Below are 21,842 nucleotides of genomic sequence, written 5' to 3'. Positions count from 1 at the left end.
TATATAGATAGATAGATAGAGAGAGAATTGATAAAGAGTTAATAAAAATTGAAACAGTCTGAAATCACTGATTACTTTTAAATACTTGTATTATTTCAGGATACAGAAAACGTTCATTAAAAACTGTGATCATTATCTGTAATTGGATCACTGGCACCACCTTGTGCTCAAAATAATAAGCTGACAATATGTAGACATTAACCATAAATTCAAATCCTTCTTATAAACATTAGTGAGGAGTAGCTGCCTAAAAGAAAGCCTATATTAGTCTAGTCATGCTAACTTGGTTGTTCTTGAACTACAGTTTACTGTTGGCCCTTTTTTTAACCTAATGAGTTTGTCTGACAGAAAAAAGGGACAAAATGTGCATAAAGCAGAGACAACACATTGGTGAATGTTTATTAACCACATGAGAAATCAAATACAAACCAATAAAGCGGATCGTGACATCAACAATGAAAATGAAAATATGCCTCTTGTGAAGTAGCCAGACAAGAAAAGAAAAACATTTTCCAGTTTATTTTAAAAAATCAATTTCAACAAAGTTCTTTCCGCATTATAAAAAGTGGAGTTGCAGCACATCGTGCCATGTGAGGCTGGTGCTCTATAGTCTCTGAAGTGAACGATTTATCTGGAGGATATTTACAAGCATGGGGCTAACGGACAATCGTCATGACTTGAACTCAGCGGTTGACAGTCAACTCAGGAATTGCAGGAAATGTAACACTGATTCCAACACTGAGCTTCAGAGTACAGGTGTGCAAGGAATGAATCTGATTCTTCCCATAGTCGTCGTCAAAAAAACAAATCCAGATGGCCTCAGCAAGAAGACCAAACACTCAAATATATTCCTTCAGGTGCGTCTACATGCCCCAGCCCCCTCCCATGCCATTCATGCTGACTGATCCACGGCTGCTGCCATAATAACTGCTGTTCATTCCACCCTGGCTATCTGTTGAAGTGCAGGAATAAACATGTGAGAACCAGAAATTAGTGAAAATATTGTTGAAAATATACAACAATAAAATGGTACAAAGTTAAAACCCACTGTAATCATTGTAGCCTCCCTGGTTGCTGTATCCTCCAGTGTAGCCTCCACCCATCTGCTGCCCTCCATGTCCATAAGACGACTGGTTTCCTAGAAAATAAATAAATATATTATACTGAAAATGTAAGCACTAGTTTAGTCTCAGACTCAGGACAGCTGCTTCACTATTGTCAGTACAACAATTAATACAGATTAGAATAAGACATGACTGTTGCATGCTGGTCTATTATTCAGGGTTTCTCCAAGTTTTATGAAGGTAAATTTAACACCAAGTATAGAAAGTTCAAGGAATAAATTCAAATGTCAATATGGTCTCGAAATGTAACATTGTATTATCAATGCATCAAAGTTTGAAAACACAACTTATCTGTATGCATAAACAAACTGCAACAGATCTCCATTACTTTTGTAAGACTGGAGTGGGACCATCTGGACTGAGGAACGACTTCCTAAGAAAACAAAGGACTTTCCTGATGATTAACATTTGAACACTCTCTTGAATACCCTCCTGCAGAAGTAACAGTGCCATCAGAGACGCATCACACCTAGCAGTTCACACCTCACCATCACACTCCCTCCACTTTAGTTTCACTCAGAACTGCCAGTAGTATAATATTCTACATTAATGTAAGTGATATTTACAGTCATGTTTGGTGTCATTTGACTTGTCTCGGAACGACTAGTACAATGGTCTCAATCTTACAAAGTAGACTCAAAGATCATACAGCTCCTAGGAGTTAAGAGATATTTTGATTACTAATCAATGGGAGTAATGGGAGTACCCTTTTCCAGGGTCTTCCATGTAAATTACCTTCTGTTCCCTTTGAGGTGTAAACTACCCTGGTCTGGGACCTGACTTAATAAATTCCAATTGTTAGTTTCCTTCTCCATCTCGGGGGATGTTTGTCTTGGTCTGACGTATTTAAAGGATTTCAGCAAAAGGATCAGGGCGATCCCGTAGCCAGAAAGCCCGTAGTGTGTCTCTTCACTTCATACTACCGTATTTTTCGGATTATAAGTCGCACCTATAAGTCGCATCAGTCCAAAAATACGTCATGATGAGGAAAAAAAAAACATAAGTCGCACTGGACTATACAAGTCACATTTATTTAGAAGAACCAACAGAAAACATTACCGTCTACAGCCGCGAGAGGGCGCTCTATGTCTTCAGTGGTAGGCTACAGGAGCACAGAGAAGCATAGAGCGCCCTCTCGCGGCTGGAGACGGTAATGTTTTCTCTTAGTTCATGTCAAATTAATTTTGATAAGTCGCACCTGACTAAGTCGCAGGACCAGCCAAACTAAACTTATAGTCCGGAAAATATGGTATGTATTTTCTAAGGTCAGGTATGCATATTTTACTTTTAGATTAATCTTTGGGATTTGATGTTTTATAATGCTATGATTGATATGTTTCAAATGGATATGTAATTGGCAGAACACATTTACCTGACTGATAATAAATTGCTACATTTGATTTTATTTTGTTTTACTCCGTAATTATTGACAAATCCTTGTTAGCAACATGAGCACCCGAACGAACGAGTTAATATAAAAGTAAAGAGTTAACTAGAATAAATGTCAGAAGAATACGAATTAAAAAAAGCATACAACCAATTTGCATTTCAACCTAAATTCAAGGTCATACTAAAATACAGTCAGATTAAATAATAAAATGGAGTCAGATTTGAGTTTAACCTAAATTGAATAACTCTACGTGCTGAAAGACCGAACACGCAGGAAACCTTCATCCAGCACCGGATACCTTCCTTGGGCCGGTGAAAAAAATTCTTATGTAGATAAATTTACGTGATGAGAAGCAAAATTACTAGGGCCGGGACTTTAAACGCGTTAATTGAGATTAATTAATTACACAAAAAATAACGCGTTAATTAAGATCAATTAATTACAGAAAAATTTTTAACGCATTTTTAATAACTTATTTTTGCACCGCGGAACGTTTCTCACTGGATGCGTTTCGGCGGACTGATTATACTGGAGCACCAACTAGCGTTCGCATATCACCGCAGCACATCGAACCTCAAGTATCACCTCAATGCAAAACATATAGCAGCTAGCGTTAACTTTACACTTTATGTTGAACTATGTGTTATTTTGTTGGTGCAACAGTTTATGTTGAACTCTTTATTGTTTTGGCCAAGGTTATTGAGAGTTGGACTTAGTATGTTATGGCCTCTGAAGCAACAGAGAGATGTTTTCTAATAGTCAGTGTTTCCAATGTTCTGAATGTAATTGACAGTATTGTGTTTTACTTAAAAAACACTTTACAGAAGGTTCCAGCACCTATAAGCTTCCTGGATTTCTGAAATGTACTATTTCTAAATTGTTTCTAAATATGCTATTGCTACACTTCATGGCAAAAATTGCACTGGTCTGCTAGACTTGGTTGAACAAAAATAAACAATATTTTGTTGCTTAAGCTTATGTATTCAGTCATTATTCAATGGTATACTATAAATCCATGTGGAAAAAAAATACTTCTCACTGTTCTCAGGTCAAATATTTATATGCGATTAATTAATTACAAAGCCTCCAATTCATTTAATTATTTTTTTTAATCGAGTCCCGGCCCTAAAAATTACAAATCTAGTTTTAAGAAAGCAACATTAGTTAAATAATTAAAATTATCCAGTTGTTCAATTTCCCAGAAGCAAGACTTCATATCTTCAATTTGCATCTTCAGTAAATGTGTCTTGATTTAAGGATGTTTTAATGTATGTATTGGACTTCGAGACCTTTAAGACCTGCAGAAACCCTGATTATTGTGACATTCACATCACATCAACTTGGCCATCTCAATTTAATATAAAAAGTCTCAGTAGTTATACCATTAACTTACCCATTCCCCCCATCATCTGCCCGCCGTAGCCCCCATTACTGCTCCCTGCTGTGGAGTTTAAGAATAACTCCACATAACGGTGTTCTGAAAAGGAAAAGGAGGGTGATTTATAAATACACATTTTGAATGTTAAATCCCCTTATTTAATATCAGTAACACAAAAACAACTCTTTCTAGTCAGGATACACCTAACATACGCATGTTTGCTTTGTCCTTTGACATTGCAGCCACTGCATCTTCGTGTGTTGCAAATTCCACGTCAGCTTCACCCGTTACCCGCCCATCTGGCCCAATCTCAATGTGCACACGCACCGGGTTCAGAGGAGAGAAAAACTGCACAGAAAAGGTTGAACTTCATTTTAACATCCAAATATATTTCCAAATGACCTTCAAGTCATAAATTAAGCGTATCAAACAGCCCCCAAACTTACATTGTAGATGTCAGGCTCTGCTGCCCGGAAAGGGAGCCCCCTCATATGAACACAATGTCCTGTGGTACTCTGAAAACTCCCACCATCACCATAACGTCCATCTGAGCCTCCTATTAAACACAAATACACAAGTAGAATTAAAGAAAGCACATGCAAGATGGCTAAAGCACAAAAATGTGGCACATTGGCAAAAGAAGCTGGTCTCACCTCCACTGTACCCACCACGTCGCACCCGATCAAAGGATCCCCCACGACTCATGCCATTGTAGCCTCGGCCTCCTCCGCTGGGCCGGTCGTAAGGCCCGGGTCTCTGCATGCCCATGCCTTTACGTGGGGGTTCATAATGTGTCCGCACTTCAGCTCGGCTGCTCTTAAAGATTTCAATATACCTACAACCGTACACATGAACATTAAGGTGCAATGCAAGAAGTCAACACAAACACTCCTGTTCAGAAGCAAAATGGACACCAAAGAACCAAAATTATAAGTATGATACTGTAAACATTCCCATGTGCTACATGTACAATATACATGCATTTGACAGTTTGATATTAGTACTTATTTTTGACCACCTTCTTCACAAAATTATATAGGTCTCCATTGTAGAGCTTTATAAAAGAACATTAAGCCCTTTTATAATTTTATAATAAATGGTATACCTTTAATAGTTGATCCAAAAATGAAAATGCACTCACCCTCTGAAATTCCAAGATATAGATTGAGGAATTTAGCATTACATCATGTGCTCACCAGTGAATCTTCTGCAGTGAATGGGTGCTGTCAGAATGAGTGTCCGAACAGATGATAAAAAACAATCGCAATAATCCACATGACAATTAAATGTCTTGTGAAGCAAAAGTCTGTTTGTAAGAAAGAAATACATCAAGGCATTTTAACGTCATGTCAAACTGCTAAAGAACCCATAACAACTCTTCCTCTAATGAAAAATTCCATCGCCTATTGTCAAAAAAATCATTATTAAATTATTTTACATATAAATGGTGAATGATCTGTGGACACTTCCCTCCTGATTATTACAAGATTACTTTTTCACTGAAGAGAACAATATTATGAATAGATGAGTGGACTTTAAAGTTGGATTTATTACAAACACGAGGCTTTTCACTTCAGTTAATTGATGGACTGGATTTGCGAGGATTATTATGTTTTTAACAGCTCTTATTCTAACGGCACCCATTCACTGCAGTGGATCTATTGGTGAACAAGTGACGGAACGCTTAATTTCTTCAAATCTGTTCTGGTGAAGAAACAAACTCATCTACATCTTGGATGGCCTGACGGTGATAAACCATCAAACTTTCATTTTTGGGTGAACTATTCCTTTAATAATACAGGTGCTGTATCCAAAGTAACAAAATTCAAAGCATTTTAAACAGCCGTTACATTTTGCTGTGCCATCCATGCATTAAACTCTAACATCTACTTCAGCATAACAGTAAATAGAGACCAATTACACAATCCAGTCTACAATGGTATTCAAACCGGCTGCTGCACTGCACTCATTTGCATACTTAAGAATAAAAAAATCCCATGATGCCCAAGTGCACCATTGCTATGCACTAAACATGCATTCAGCCTTTTTGAATCCAGACATTTTCACGACTGCTCACAAATAAACACCTAAGGAAACAAAACAGTAGGAATCCATCAAGGCCCTGGGAGCCCAATGGTAAAGATGTGTGCATGTCCAAGTGGCGTGTGTAAATTCATGTTGCATACCACTTTGAACGTTTACTGTAGTAGGTGTTTACCACATGAAAAACAGCTATCCATGAAAATCCAACCATCCATCCCCACCTGTGCCCTATTCTTTCCTTGTGTTTCTTTAGAGCCTTTTCAGCTATTTCCTGTGAAGCAAACTGCACGAAGGCCTCCCCCGTACTCCTCCCCTGGAAGTCCACCGGCAATGTTATCCCATTTGGCACGATTTCCAACCCTTCAACCCAAGGACAGATAACCCCAACGGGTACATATTAAATAAATCACATGCCCATTTACAATGTTTTTTTTTGTGTGTCTTGAATGAAAATAAGAATTTAAAACAAAAAAAGCATATTGCTTATTACTGGGAGAGTTCCACCACTGGGGAACATGGCCTAGAAGTGTGCAAGCACTCCACTAACTTGGCTTAGACTTGATGATAAAGTGGCCATCCCAAAAGAATGTAGCTAACAAATGAATAATCCTAGCAGAATAATTTGGGGCAACAGTGCTGGATTAACTAACTAAATGTGTCAAATTATTCTAGCAACCATTGGAATGGTCAGATTCACCTCAATGAGTACTACGCTTGGCCATTACTTCTCCCGATGACTATGTGAAGGGCTGCAGCGAGGAGTTTGAATATACCTGAGAAAAACTGCACAATCTCTTCCTTGCTACATCCAAAAGGAAGCCCACGCAATCTGACTAGTCCATCTCCCTCGGTCTCTGGACAGTTTGGACCAGTGTGCTTCATAACCCAGTCCATTTCCACATTGTTTGATTTGAATACTGAGAATAAGAACAGAAAGAAAACAATTCAAACTGTGAGGTAGTGCTGACCCCAAATTTCTAAATAGCAGCGTACATAAACACACTGATCCTCGTACCTTCCACATATCTATGCCCCATTGTTTCTCTGTCTTTCTTGACGGCAAATTTCAGGTCTTCCTCTGAATCCAACTCCACAAATGCTTCTCCACTCGGTCTGCCTTCTCGTGTGTATGTAAAGTGGATGGCTGTTCCATTTTTGGCAATTTTGCAGCCTGAAAAAAAATGGTTCAACTTTGTTAACTTTAAAGCTAAAGGTATATTATGAGGGAAATATGTTATACATAATGAAGAGTATTATGAGGATCAATATGTAGACTCCATGTTCTTACCTGAAAAAAACCTGGACACTTCTTCTACAGAGCACGACCAAGGCAAACCCCGAACACGGACGACAAACCCTTCATCATCAGCCATGATAACACAAGGAGTCTGCTTTCAAGTTAGAGAAAAAACTAATGAGAAAAAACGTTCATACACCGCTCAAGTATTCCTGATGAAGATACTGAGAAACACCCTGGTCAGACTGACTGAGAATCAACAGTGACTGCAAGAACAAAGTCTATATAAATATAGTATTTATATAACTATATATATAGTGTTTATAGCTGCAGTGGTGTCTCATTCAAGCTTTAGAGGTAGCTTGCTTAGCAACAGCTTTGTATATATATATATATATATATATATATATATATATATATATATATATATATATATATATATATATATATAAACTTTGTTAAACTGACAAACCACTAATGTTTACTATGAACAAACCCAGCATCTACTGGCTCTGTTATAAGGGCGCATAAGACATATACACACGGCCAGGACTCAAACAAAGAGCGCACGCAGGCCTCTGAAGGCCGGCAGCTTCATAACAGATAACGTTAACGTTACTCCTTTAACGCAAACAGGAATTCAACCTCTCAAACTCTTACACTGTACATTGTGAATATAGTTTTTAGAAGACGAGTAATACACATGATACCTTGGTATAACTGGTATTTTCTCTGCTCTGCGTGGTCACGTTTGAACGTTTCTGTGCTTCTCTTTCAGTGCTCAATATGACAACTTCCGGTGATTTTCCACGCTCACTTCCCTATTTCTTCTTCTTTGGTGTTTTATTGGCGGTTGGCAAACCAGCTTATAATAGGTGAATTACCGCCACCGACTGGACTGGAGTGTGGATCAAGATTTATGCATTATCTATGATGAGGAAAAAAAAAAAAAAACACAAAAAAATAAAAATAAAATATTCTTCTTCTTCTCCTTCTTTTGTAGAATTCCGGCGGTGTAGACGCTGCTGCCCTCCACGGGTCAAAGTTTGACCTAAATTCTTACATACAGTCCTGTATCATGCAAGAACTGCCTTGGAGATCATTTTATGCTCATTACTGTGACTAAACAAAACTTTTATATTTTAATAAAAGAGGAAAAGCCTCAACTCCAAGTCCTGCTAGTTTAAAAAATAATATATTTCTTTCTTCTTCCCTATTCTTTTACTTCTTTCAAGTTTTATGGCAGTTGGCAACTCAAGGTGCTTTACCGCCGCCTACTGGAGCATAATAAATGCTCAAGTGTTATGTTTTGTTCACCAATTTTTGTCTTTAACTCTGCCCTATCCTCCTCATATCTTTTTCAGTCTAGTAGCATATGTTTCACTGCCTCTTTTACATTACAGTGTGTGCATAGCCCAGTGTTTTTTTTTTCCTATTCTATGTAGTGTTGAATTTAAACCAGCATGGTCTATTCTAAGACACAAGACTAACATCTATTACTTTACGTGTCTGCCCTTGCTTATTCTCATGACTACTTGTTTTATGTTGTAGAAATTATGCACTGTGTCAGCAATGTCCCAATGTTCCTGCCATATTTTGAGTGAGTGTTCCTTTATCATTTTTTTGTATTTCTACTATTTCATGCTTTATAGAACCTTTTGCTCGAATATCCACAATCTCATTTCCTTTCATCCATGGGCAGGAACCCAAAGGAAGGAGATGTCCAGATCGCCCCGATTATGGAATATGAGAAGCAGATGGAATGTTTGATAAATAACATCTTGTCTACATGATGTCTTCCCAGACTGAGTTGGCCTACTTGATAACGCTGATGAACTGTCTGAAGCTACGGTGACACTTTGGTTCTGATTATTTTCTTCCACCCACTGTAAAGCCAGTAAGGTTGCTAATTCCAAGGTGAATACTGACAGATGATCTGTTGATCATAGTGAGGAATGACAAAAGCAGCATCAGTGAAGCCTGCTTTCGTTAGTTTTGATCTATCTGTAAATATGATTAGTTAATTCTGATACTGCTTTACATTGTTTTGAACTATTACCCATTGTGGTATTATTTTTGATTTATCCTTTATTATTTGTTGTAGGCTTGTTTTACCAGGTTGGTATCATTGATACTGCCACAGTAGGACTTATTTGCAACTGACTGAGACCTGCATTTTGTGCCTTTGCATTCCCATCCGAAACTATAGAAATTGCTTTAATTGTGCTCCGAGCATTCTTGTAAGATATTCTTCGTAGGGTGTACTCTACTATGTCCTTGTACTTTTGTCCAAAATGCCAACATGGTCTTGACCCTCCTAATACGCAGTGGCATTTCTCCTATCTCCACCTGTAATGCAGACACTGGTGATGATCTAAATGCTCCAGATCAAATCCGGAGTACCTGTTCCACATCAACTGTTCCACACTTTTGCATTCAGAGCCAGCATGCTGCTTTTGAAATAAATATGTCATTTATGTTGCTTAAACTTTGTTGTAGATGAGTTATTACTGTCTACATGTCAGTTTTGGGGTTGACATCACTGTATTTAATATGCCATTATACCTGTGTGACTGAAAGTTTCACACTAAGATACTCTATACCAAAGTACACCACATTTTCCCTAATGTTTACATTAAATAAAGATGGGCTTTTTGAAAACATATTCAATTGGTTAGCCTATATTATTATAAATAGATTAGTATTATGCATAATTATTATTCTACACAAACACTCAAGACAATCGTTTTGACATTTAAAGATGCATTTGCTGTAAATTAAGTCTATTTGTATAGTATTTAATCTCAGCTGGTTGATTCAGTTCTGAATATTCATCTTTATTGTAGTCACTAATAACATAACATACCCAAAGCATTGATATTCAGAAAGATGAAGCGTTTTTCGCTGCTCTCTCCTGATTCACTCACACAACACACCATAAAAAAAATAAAATAAAATAAAAACACTCCATGACGCATTTCATTCAGCTGGATTCAAACTCATTGTCCGATATATGTTAATAGCCTATAATGAATGATTTGGCAATCAAAAACAACAGAGTTCGTTCTGAATAAATGTATCTGAATTAAATATATTTTATCCATTTCACTTCCGGTAAGGATCAGCCAGCCAAAATAAAAGCTACAATACAACGTTTGATTTTCGAAGGTGATGCTCATCTGAACCAGCTCATTACGTCTTCTTATTAATATTTTTGTTGCTGACGAGTGCGTTTCTTCACTGTGGTAAAATCGCTCTTCACAGCATATAATAATACCTCGGCATATCATAATGAAATAAAAGTATCCTGATCTTCAGTACTTTTTGGCTTATGTATTTATAACATTTACATTTATTTTAATTTACATTTATAAAATGTAGAAATTTTGTTTCGAAAAGTGTCTAGTTGTTTTTATGTATATGGTATAAAACATGTAATAATGAATAGGGCTAATGGATATTCTCAAACATTGCATTAAATGGGACTAAAATAAGAAAGAAACTTTCGTTCACAACCAAATTTAGTAAACCAGAAGAAAACATACCAATGCTAATAATTATTATTATTACTATTACTATTATTATTATATTTTGCATTATATTAGAAACAGCACGACATTCAGTTACATTGGTATACATTACAGTTCTTAAGTAAATGTACTTTATAAATGTGCATGCCAGCGCAAAATGCTGGTCAAAATTATAGACTTATATAAATTATGACTTAATTGTGAAATTGTGACTTAACCACACTGGCGTTATGCAGACCGTTGGAGTAAAAAATGATTGTTGGAAAATTCACACCGGATATGCACATTTACATTTGATAGCCAGACACTTGTCATGTCAAAGGAGCAATAGAAAACAGTCCAGTCATGACAAAATGGCGAGCGGAGTTGGAAGTGAGTATTGCTCTCTATATTTTCATCATACACATGCATGTACGGCGTATGTCCTGCATGGTGCGGAGGGCAGATTGTAATTGATGCATGTCAAGCGCGTGCATAATGGATTCAGCGGTGCGCGTGCATGTTGCGGGATTCGACACGCAGAAGTCATGATAACAGTTATGACGCTCATTGGCCGAAATCACTGGACACTTTACAGAAATGACACATTTATTACTAGCTTTCGTGAGCACATCACATTCCCCATCTATTAGAGGAATGTGAGATACCGATGATGTGTCGACCATCTAAAACGGCATCATTATTAGATGTCAAGCTGCCCACCCACTGTTGTATAATGCGTCTCACAGCGCAGCACAGATGTGTGTGTGTGAATGCTGTTTACACGTGAAATGCTTTCTTCGCTTTATATTCTGTCTTTTTATTCTTTGGACAGAACATAAATTGCTGTTGGGCCCCACAGAGCCATGGTCAGTTAGGGAAAAGCTGTGCCTCGCCTCGTCTGTCATGAAAAGTGGAGACCAAAACTGGTGATTGTTTTAATATATATATATATATATATATATATATATATATATATATATATATATATATATATATATATATATTATTATTTTTTTTTATTTTTTTTTTTTTCACATGTGTATCACTGCTTTAATCTAGTGGTTCTCAACCTTTTGGACTCCAAAATTGTCCCAAACAGTATTCGAAGGCCCCACGACTATTTCATTTTTTTTTTTTTTTTTTTTTTTTTGAGCTTGGCATAACTAGAAAAATGTAAATTTAGTATAAAAATATCTTTATTTATAGTTGTTTTGGCTTATTTTAGTGCTTGCTTTGTTCCAAATGTATGCATAATTATGTTTCATTTATGTATCATTCAAAGTAATTTATAGTATGAAAGATATTCGGTTTACAAGAGCTCATATGGTATTTTCCTAATAAATATAAATAATTGCATAATTTTTTTTTACATTCCTAAATATTAAGTGCCTTAAATAAGCACCAGCAAGAAACTTTCATTCACATCTGATACCATTTTTTATTTTTTTATTTTTTATATACCATAACTAGAAATATGTAAATTTAACTTATTTATTTCCATTAATTGAGAACCCCTGGTTTAATTTCAGTAAAGCAAATCTGGCTTTCCTCAAATCAGGCTAATTTAACATGCGGTATCACAGTCATGTGTTTTGTAAATGGTTGTTTTTCCAGGGTGTCTGTGAGCCGAGCCATTAAGCCGTTTGCAGAACCTGGACGCCCTCCTGACTGGTTCTCTCAAAAGGTATCAGGAGAGCAGTAGAGAAATCTAATGACATGGAAAACTTTAAGGAATAATTCAACCAAAACTTTACATTTGCTGACAATTTACTCTCAGGCCCTTCAAGATGTAGATAAGTTTGTTTCTTCATTGGAACAGATTTGGAAAAATGTAGCATTACATCATTTGCTCACTAACGGATCCTCTACAGTGAATGGGTGCCGTCAGAATGAGAGTCCAAGCAGTTGATAAAAACATCAATCCTGCAAGAAACAAGTCCTCCATCCATAATATTGCTCTGCATTATAATTTTGGGTGGACTATCCCTTTAAGGATGAATTCATTAAACATTATGTGATATATACTTTAACACACTCTCTCTTTCTTCACAGCATTGTGCATCACAATACTCTGAGCTCCTGGAGACAACCGAGGCCCCAAAGTGAGTCCACTTTCTGTTCATTTGCCTTCCAACATCCACATCGTTTCTGACAGCACTTAATGGTGCACGTTTTCAGGAGAAAGCGAGGTGAAAAGGGGGAGGTGGTTGAGACGGTGGAAGACGTCATTGTTCGTAGGTTGACAGCGGAGAGAATAGAGGAGTTGAAGCGACTGATCAAGGACACACAAGAGAAGCACAGGTACCAAATGTTCACATGCTTTACATGGACCAACAGCTGCCTTCTGCTGACTTTAACTCTGTTCCTGTGTCCCTTTAGGAAACTGAAGAGAGAAACTGAGCTCATCCAGGCCGGACATCTGGACTTTAAACTTGAGGAGCTATGGGAGGAAATTGTACGGTAAGAATCACTCTACCAGGTTTATCCATCGCCAACTCAGGCAGTTTTATCTGTAAATATACCACATTTTAAGGAATAGTTTCACCCCAAATGGTCATTTATATGATTTATTATTTCTATGCTATTTTATTTTTTTATTTTATATTATATTTTATTTAGTTAATTAATTTTAGTAAAAAAAAAAAATATATATATAAAAAAATTTTTTTTACTAAAATAAATTAACTAAATAAAGTAATATATATATATATATAAATAATATTTTTATAAATAAAATATATATATATTTTTTTTATTCACATCAATTCATAGTGACTTTCATTATGTTCCACACATAAAGCTATCCTATGCAAATCATATCAATATAGCACATGGTCATATATTTATATACTATTGTATTATTTATTAATATTTTGAGTTTTTATTTGTATATTTTAAGTTTTCATTTTACTTTTAGTTTTAATAAGATTGTTAAGTGCCTCTTTAAATTTTAATTAGCTTAATTGTTTTAGTATAAGTAACTTAAATGCCTTTATTAAAAAATTTTTTTTTAGGTTTTTCAGTTTTTCATCTAATATTTATCTATATGATTTTATTTCAGCTTCATTTCAGTTATCGATTTTTAATTGTTTTAGTTAAGAGTATGCAACAATGCAACAAAAAGAAGAAGTAAATAATCACAGAATGTTCATTTTGATGAACTATCCGTTTAAGATTGCAAGTGTATGTTTGTCAGTTTAATGATTTCAATTCTGTATGTCCATTAGGAGCAGAAAACAAGAGGAGGAGGAAGCTGAAGTGAAAAGAAAGGCCACAGATGCAGCGTACCAGGGTATGTAAAGAAAGCCCACAAAGTGTCATTAGCATTGATTGGTTTGGTCACATTGTCTTAAAGAGATGATGATGAATGCATATTTAAGCATTTATCTGAGATTCTATATGAGGAAAAATGCTATTCATAAATGTAGTTCCAGTTAATCATAAATGCTTAATAGTAAGAGCTGTTGATCTTTTTTTTATCAGCCAGGCAGGCAGTGAAGAACACTCCTAAACGTGTGGCCAGTGTGACAGTGCGCTCCCCCACTGGGGCCTGCTCTCCGAGCCTGGACTTTCCTACTGGAGACCCATCTGAAGATCCTAGCACAACGGTGTGTTTCTTTGTTTTGAATTTTTAGATTTTAATTCTTCAATTTGAATTTGTCATTTATTTTAACAATCATCCCTTCCCGGTGCAGGGGGCAGGATCAACAGTGTTTGTGCCCCTGACGGAGCTGCCAGGCCCTGGAGTGGTAGAGGCGAGTTTGGGGTCACTGCTAGATGAATCAACGCAGAAGAAGCTTTTGGGTCAGAAGATCACGCCGCCTCCCTCTCCTCTCCTGTCAGAACTGCTGAAGAAAGGCAGTCTTCTGCCCACCAGCCCCAGACTGGTCAGAATTCATCACATTTTGTCTTTAAAAAAACTGTAAAATATATTTTGGATAATTTTTAAAGGGGTCATATGATGTTGCTAAAAAGAACATTGTTTTGTGTTTTGAGTAATTCGATGTGTTTATACGGTTTAAAGCTACGGTAGGTAACTTTTGACGCTCTAGCGGTTAATAAACAGAACTGCTTTCATCTTGCGGAAGAACATCGAAGCCGGAACTACTTCTCTCTGTTTATGTCTATGAAGAATCACAAAGGTACTGGGTTACTCCGCCGCGGTACCCCCGAAGCAATCTAAAATAGTCCGAATATAAACACTTATTATAGGTGCACCCTAGTGATTCAAGACAAGCTAAAAACACGGTTTGGAAAATGGATTCATGGTGTACTCGCTTATTATATACATTTTTCTACATTTTGAACACAAACAAAGTTACGGACCGCAGCTCTGATTGGTTGTTTCTTAACGGGAGCGATGTACTTCTGCAAATGGCAATAGGAGCTTGATTTTTTCACAGATTATGTGTCTCATATTCTACTGTCAGGACATAATGACAGGTTTAACAAATATGTAAAAAATATATTTTTACAAAGATTACCTACTGCAGCTTTAAGGGTTAAAAAACACATATTTTCCAAATACTACACATTATTGTTTCTCCTCTATGCCCTGCCTTTCTGAAACGCATCGATTTTTACAAAACTCATCGTTCTGAAAAGTGAGGTGTGCTCTGATTGGTCAGCTATCCAGTGCATTGTGATTGGCTGAATACCTCAAGCGTGTGACGGAAAGTTAGTTTCCACAATGACTGGAAACCCTGAGTAGTTTTGTCTTCAGTGTGGACACACAAATTTCTTGTCACTAGAATTTTCTTGTATCATGCCTGTTTATGACTGTTGGATTCTTTGTTATTGTTCAGATTTTTTGTCAAATCTAGTCAAAATGTAAAGCAATCTAAAGAAAATCCTTATTGCAGGCAGTTGAGGGAGAATCTCCGTCGAGTCAACTTACAGGAAGTCATGATAATCAGATGATGACTTCTTCGCTCCCTGCCTCTCAGGCAGCGACAGGTATGAATTCACTCACACACTCATGATATGGGTATCTCTTCCAGCTTAACTCCTAGCCTGCTCTCTCTGTGCACCACGTGTGTGTGTGTGTGTGCCGCATGTGTCTCAGGTGCTCCCACACTGTCTCGTCTGCTGGAGGCTGGCCGCGCCCAATTTCCCTCTCAGCTGAGCTCATTGGCCACTGCAGACTCCGCCCTCAGCGCTGCCACCTCTGCAGTGGACCCCGCTGTCACGCTCGGCACAGGTCTCTAGACTGTACACAATGTCTTATCCTTCTCCCATCTTTAGATCATAGCTGATGTGTTAACTATTTTGTACCCTTGCTCAACTGTCTCTTGTTTGTTTGGTTTGTTGGAAGAGAAATGTTTGTCTAAACGTCTGAAGTGGGTTTGATATGTGTCGAATACTTTAAACAGGAGGTGACGGAGCCCCCATGGCTTCAGTGGATAATAAGGAGGCAGTTTTAGGGGAAGAGGACCTGGTGACTGTGTCCTATATGGCAGAGGAGCTGGACTTAGAGACAGTCGGGGACATCATAGCCATTATTGAAGAGAAGGTAAATCAGACATCACATTTCATCTTTTTATTATTATTATATTACATTCTTGATGTCCACTTTAATATTTTTGTGTGCCAATGTCATATTTTTAATATACAATATTTAATATTTCATGTTATTTGGTAAAAATACAGCAAATAAGTTATAAAATAAGTAATGTTTTATTTTGTGATATATTTTCTAAATTTTTATTTATTCCTGTGATGGTAAAGCTGAATTTTCTTCACGCATTACTTCAGTCCATGATCCATTGGGAATTGTTCTAATATGCTGATTTTGTGCTCAAGAAACATTGCTTATTATTAACAATGCAGGATTCTTTGATGATTAGAAAGTTCAAAACAACAATATTGAGTGAAAGAAATATTTTTTAACAATGTCTTTACTGTCAATTTTTAATGTAATGCATCCTTGCTGAATATAAGAAGTTAAAAAAATTACTGAATAAAAAAGTTTATGATAATATTTATAGTTATATTATAGTACTTATGTATAAGAAATTAGGATTTTTATTTTAAAGAAAAGGAAATAGAAATGGTGCACAATAGTACCTCAGTAGTTAGGATGAGCTAGGCTTTCAAGAACAACATTATGGATAGATAATAATGAAACAAATGATTTTTAAATATGTAGGATTTCCAAGTTTGAAAACATGGATTTGAAAAAAAAAAAAAAAAAAAAAAGATTTGTAAGACAAAATCAGTTTTCTACTTAGGATTTTTTTCGTTGAGGTACAATATCTGTCATTTGAATACAAATAAAACAGTAAACGGAGCAGAAATCTATAAATAAAATATCAAAGCGGATCAAACTAGTTGATATTACAGAAAAACACGATTATCCATTAAAACATTACCACTCAAATCTTTCCATCTGTCTGATGTTCCAGCAAAAAAAAAAAAAAAAAACATTTTTGTGTTGACAAAGGGTGATGAGAATGCGGAGGCGCTGGATGCTGCAGCGGTGGAAGCCGCTCTGTCTCTGTGTGAGGACACGGGTCACAACCTGTCAGGTACCTGGGAGCCCGACCCCTTCAGGCCCATTGGCCCCGAGCCCTCCAGCACTTCAGAGGACTTAGACCCACATTCTCTGCATCTGTTAGAGGGGAAGCGAGAGGGTCTTGACATGTGTGGCTCCAGCAGTGGCTGTGCACAGGAGTACACGACACCCTCCACCACTGTCCCCTCTGTTCCTCAAGACCCCACTCCAACAGCAGGAGCCCATTCAGACCCAGATGCCCTCAGACAAGAGCACACTGACGAGGCCCAGGATGGCCGGCCAGAATCACTGCATACTGTGATCAAAAGTGAGGCTGATGAATGGACACGGTCTCAATCAGGTACTCCACATTTTGCTTTTACACCAGGGCAAATTAGTTAAATGGTTTGAATGTGGTGAAAGTGGACATTGTACACTACTGTTCCAAATGTAGGATGAGTATATTTTGTTTTCAATTAAATTTTTTATTAAGGGATGTAGATTTCTAGTCTAAATATATATTTTAAAAACGTATTATTCATCCAAAAATCCACAAAAAAAATCACAGTTCCCTCAAAAACATGAAGCAGCATTTACATTTAAAAAAATATTGAAATAGAAAACATTTATTTTGAATTTTAATAATATTTCACAATACACAAATACTGTTTAAAAAAACTTACGCCAACTTACCCCATACTTCAATACACTTTTAATTTCTATTTATGGGAATAAAGTCAAAGATATTTACTGTCCAAATAAAAAACAAACAAGAAAACAAATGAAATTCTTAAAAAGAAAACCTTAGTTTGGCATAGTTCTTTATTAGCATTTCTTAGGGGGGAAATAGTTTTGTTAAAATGTTCAAGATAAAACATAAAACGGGAAATTATCAGTAAGTTTTAAGACAAGACAATGATAGTTTAGTTTGTAAAATAGCAAGTGGTGTGACCTCCCCAAAATCATATTTATAAGATATAAATCATAATACTTGTGAAAGGAAAATATATGTATACCTTAAATGTGTATTTAAAACATTTTGTTGGATAATGACAGGATGTTTACATTCAAATCATTAAATGTTCCGTTCTCTTCCAGATACACGGTCAGAAGATGACCCTGTGATAAAACAGCACTCAAAGGTGTGGTGATGCTGTGACTGTGTGCATACGCTAACACATAATGTACCACCCACGAGTACATATAGGCCCGGAAACCATTAACTCTGCCCTCTTTAGTATTTCTTTTACACTCCTCGTTAACAGGAAGTGAAAGAGGAGGCCGTGAGTGATGCGGAGGAGGGCAGTGTGTCAGAGATGAAAGCTGGATTAGAAGGGGATGGAGTGGAGGAATGTGGGGGAGAAGAGGATGGAGACGGAGTATATCTCTCAGAGCCTGAGGGGGAAACCGAGTTGGATCCTCCGGCCAGCGAGAGCGAGGACGGATACAGCATGCACACGGCATCCTCTTCTGTACAGCTCCACACAACTGCAGACTCCATTCCCAGCAGCCCTGCCTCCTCACAGTTGTATGTGGCAAAACTACACATAATTAAGGAACGTTCACACTTAGTCTGATTTTAAATAGTTGTGGTGATTATGATTATACTTAAATTTTTTTTTTTAAAGGAATAGTTCACCCAAGATGAAAATCTGCTTCAAATCTACTCTCAGGCCATCCAACATGTTGACGAGTTTGTTTCATCACTGGAACAGAATTGGCTAAATTCAGCATTCCATTACTTGCTCACAAATGGGATCCTCTGCAGTGAATGGGTGCCGTCATAATGAGCGTCCAGCTGGCTGAAAAAAACATTGCAATAATTGTCAAGTTATCCATACGATTCCAGTCCATCAATTAACATATTGTTAAGCGAGAAGCTGCATGTTAGTAAGAAACTGATCCATCAATGTATTTTTATGTTAAACCATTGCTTTTGGCCAAAATATGAGTCCATAACTATTTTCTCATATAAATGGTGCTTGATCTGTGCATATTTCTCTCCCAAATCCGACTTTTCACCGGAGAAAGCAATATTATGGACATGACACAATTTCAGGTTTAAAATGCTTAATAATTGATTTGTTTATTACAAACATGCAGCCTTTTTTCCCACTAATGGACTAGATTCGTGTGGATTACTAGTGGATTATTGTGATGTTTTTTTATCAGCTGTTTGGACTCTCATGTTGACGGCACCCATTCACTGCAGAGCATCCGTTAATGAACAAGATGCTAAATTTCTCCAAATCTGTTCAGTTGAAGAAACAAATTCATCTAAATCTTGGATGGCCTGAGGGAGAGTAAAATTTTCATGCGTGAGTGAACTATTCCTTTAATACTTTTTTGGTGTCATTTAGTCACATCGGACTTGGTGTAAACAGACTCTAATGTGCAATTATGCAACATGCTATTATTATTTCATAATGATGTCAACTCTTATCCTCCTCAGCTCTATCTGCAGTGAAGATCAAGAAGCAATTCAGGCTCAGAAGATCTGGAAGAAAGCCATTATGTTGGTGTGGCGAGCAGCAGCCAATCACAGGTGAGAGTCTTCATTACTCATTCCAAACCCCGCCCCCTTTTATCTGAAAGCCTCGGTTCTGCGCAGCCAGAATGATTAAACTGAGTGGTCATTTTAAACAGGTATGCAAATGTCTTTCTGCAACCGGTGACGGATGACATCGCCCCGGGTTACCACAGTATTGTTCACAGGTGAGAGCGAATTGTTGAAGGCAAATTCAAAGGGTTAGCAATGAGGAATCCAATTGTCCTTGATGATTTGCGATAAAAAAGTAATTACAAAGTCTTTGTGACCCTTTTGGGCCTTTAGGCCAATGGATCTGTCCACCATCAAGAAGAACATTGAGAACGGGCTGATCCGGACCACAGCTGAGTTCCAGCGCGACATCATGCTGATGTTCCAGAATGCAGTGATGTACAACAGCTCGGACCATGATGTGTTCCACATGGCCGTGGAGATGCAGAGGGACGTGTTGGAGCAGATCCAGCAGTTTCTGGCCACACAGTTGATCATGCAGACCTCGGAATCGGGCATCAGTGCCAAGAGCCTGCGTGGGAGAGACACCAACCGCAAACAGGACCCCAGTGACAAGGTGGGATGCTTTATATGCCATAGCATTTGACACTTTTGCACATCAGAATATTCTCGATAACTAATATTATAATATTCAGATCTTTCTGTTCTTGTCTTCTTCAATGCAACATCCTCCTTTAAACTGCTTTTGCATTTGAGTGTGTATTCGACCTTTTGTCTTCTCACAGGACTGTGTTCCTATGGCCTCTCCTGCATTCCTTCTCTCTCTCTTTGTAAGTATACTGTCTGTTTCTCTTACCCCTTATCATCTGTTTTTACAGATATTTTGAAGAATGTTGATAACTAACAGTCGCTGGCAGTCATTAAGCCATTAAAAAATACTACGAAAGTCAATGGCTACCAGCAATTCTTTGGTTATCAACATTCTTTGAACTGAAGACGAATTTTCATTTTGGGGTGAAGTTAGAGCATTTATGTTTATTGGAACCTACTGGCAATTTTTTTATATACCATTGTATATACCAATTGTCAGATTTTATGTTCCGTTTAACGCATATTTAAAAGTGATCTGGAAAAGCTGCTGTAAAAAATAAGAGGGGAAAAAAAGTGACTTGCTTCTAAGTGACTTTGACTCATTCTCTTCCTGCAGGACGGGGGTACCAGAGGGCGACGCTGTGCTATTGAAGCAGACCTGAAGATGAAGAAATGAGCTGCCAGTGGGTGGATTCCTCTGAAACCATAATAAGTGACTGAGTGATGAAGACAGCGTAGGAAAGTCTGTCTGAACTATATCGCTAACACACTTAAACAGCAGAGTTCATGAGGGTTTCACTGGAGCGTGGTGTTTAGGATTGGACAACGATGGGACTGTCTGAAAACCTGTGCATATATGTCTCTGTGTATGTAATTTTGTGAGGTGAGTGTTGTGTAGTACTAAAGATTTGTTTTGTGTACAAATAGTGCCTTTATAGGTATTGGTGAATGACCGATCGAAAGGACAAAAAGTTTAAATTAAAATGCCTTCCTATGTAAGAACAAGGTTACTGACATTTTATCCTGTTTTCACTCCCTGCCATAATTCTGTATTCTTGTGCTGTTCCAGACTAAATTACTTTTTTTTTTTCGTTTTTTACTTAGATTTTAAATAATGTTCACACATGTAACAGATGAGGACCAAGGACTTTCAAGCAACAAAAAAGAAAAGAAAAAAATCAATTAAAAAAAGCATCATAAAAAGAGATCACATGACTTGTGTGCTATATTCAAAGGATTCTGAAGCCTTAAGGTAGACTGATGTGAGGAACGGTGAAATGAGAACACAATAGCTGTATTGACAGATCTTTTCTTCAAGATTGTGACACATCGGAGTAAAACTGATGATCAGTAATGAAAACTAAATGTAGGGCAGGAACTTGGCTCAAACCATTGGTTGTTAACTGGATGGAGAAAGATGGGAAGAATGCGAGCTTGTAGTCGATTGTACGGAAAGGACTGGATTTAAGAAGATGATATGATTGAAGGAATCTGATTGAGCTCTAATTGACCAGAAGATTGGGCTGAGCCTGAGACACATTGATTAAAACGAATCAAGAAACAAACAATTTCAT

General features: G+C 37.2%; 2 protein-coding genes across 6 annotated transcripts; one reads left to right on the top strand and one right to left on the bottom strand.

Annotated features, from left to right (window-relative positions):
- Window positions 1–374: 374 nt before the first annotated feature.
- hnrnph1l (heterogeneous nuclear ribonucleoprotein H1, like) lies at window positions 375–8,041 on the bottom strand. Of its 4 annotated transcripts, none has more exons than XM_052537167.1 (12): window positions 7,883–8,041; window positions 7,224–7,323; window positions 6,951–7,106; window positions 6,709–6,852; window positions 6,157–6,295; window positions 4,546–4,727; window positions 4,339–4,448; window positions 4,105–4,240; window positions 3,908–3,991; window positions 1,453–1,497; window positions 1,049–1,138; window positions 375–952 (listed from the first exon to the last, which is right to left on the bottom strand). In XM_052537167.1, the coding sequence occupies exons 2-12, from the start codon at window positions 7,306–7,308 to the stop codon at window positions 864–866; spliced, it is 1,260 nt and encodes a 419-aa protein (XP_052393127.1). In that variant the 5' UTR covers window positions 7,309–7,323; window positions 7,883–8,041; the 3' UTR covers window positions 375–863. The 4 variants fall into 4 exon arrangements, with proteins under 4 accessions (XP_052393127.1, XP_052393128.1, XP_052393129.1 ...); XM_052537168.1 differs by having other exon boundaries at window positions 7,224–7,326; window positions 7,883–8,019; XM_052537169.1 differs by lacking the exon at window positions 1,453–1,497 and having other exon boundaries at window positions 7,883–8,040.
- A 2,889-nt stretch (window positions 8,042–10,930) lies between these two features.
- Window positions 10,931–21,473, top strand: brd8a (bromodomain containing 8a). 2 transcript variants are annotated; one of them, XR_008149239.1, is made up of 21 exons: window positions 10,931–11,074; window positions 11,517–11,610; window positions 12,299–12,368; window positions 12,737–12,786; window positions 12,863–12,985; window positions 13,064–13,144; window positions 13,912–13,976; window positions 14,168–14,292; window positions 14,380–14,571; window positions 15,547–15,640; window positions 15,750–15,884; window positions 16,057–16,196; window positions 17,127–17,538; window positions 18,276–18,319; window positions 18,443–18,705; window positions 19,630–19,722; window positions 19,824–19,892; window positions 20,011–20,293; window positions 20,463–20,507; window positions 20,885–21,151; window positions 21,373–21,473. XR_008149239.1 is itself a non-coding variant. In XM_052537488.1 (20 exons), exons 1-20 carry the CDS (start codon window positions 10,933–10,935, stop codon window positions 20,942–20,944), a joined length of 2,580 nt encoding a protein of 859 aa, XP_052393448.1. In that variant the 5' UTR covers window positions 10,931–10,932; the 3' UTR covers window positions 20,945–21,473. The 2 variants fall into 2 exon arrangements, 1 of the variants encoding a protein (XP_052393448.1); XM_052537488.1 differs by having other exon boundaries at window positions 20,885–21,473.
- Window positions 21,474–21,842: the final 369 nt, after the last annotated feature.

Source organism: Carassius gibelio, chromosome A21, assembly GCF_023724105.1.
Source record: "Carassius gibelio isolate Cgi1373 ecotype wild population from Czech Republic chromosome A21, carGib1.2-hapl.c, whole genome shotgun sequence".
In the NCBI taxonomy this organism is placed as follows: domain Eukaryota; kingdom Metazoa; phylum Chordata; class Actinopteri; order Cypriniformes; family Cyprinidae; genus Carassius; species Carassius gibelio.
The sequence above is the reverse complement of the archived record's forward strand: the minus strand, read 5'-3'. Positions and strand labels throughout refer to the sequence as shown.

Excerpts from the sequence above, each read along its gene's own strand:
- hnrnph1l (XM_052537167.1), bottom strand. The coding sequence starts at position 7,308 with ATGGCTGATGATGAAGGGTTTGTCGTCCGTGTTCGGGGTTTGCCTTGG. Across the intron at positions 3,992-4,104 it reads AAAGGACAAAGCAAACATGC|AACACCGTTATGTGGAGTTA; the intron begins GTATGTTAGGTG and ends TTTCCTTTTCAG. Across the intron at positions 953-1,048 it reads GGGAGGCTACAATGATTACA|ATAGCCAGGGTGGAATGAAC; the intron begins GTGGGTTTTAAC and ends GCACTTCAACAG.
- brd8a (XM_052537488.1), top strand. The coding sequence starts at position 10,933 with ATGCAGACCGTTGGAGTAAAAAATGATTGTTGGAAAATTCACACCGGA. Across the intron at positions 12,369-12,736 it reads CTGACTGGTTCTCTCAAAAG|CATTGTGCATCACAATACTC; the intron begins GTATCAGGAGAG and ends CTTTCTTCACAG. Across the intron at positions 12,986-13,063 it reads GACACACAAGAGAAGCACAG|GAAACTGAAGAGAGAAACTG; the intron begins GTACCAAATGTT and ends GTGTCCCTTTAG.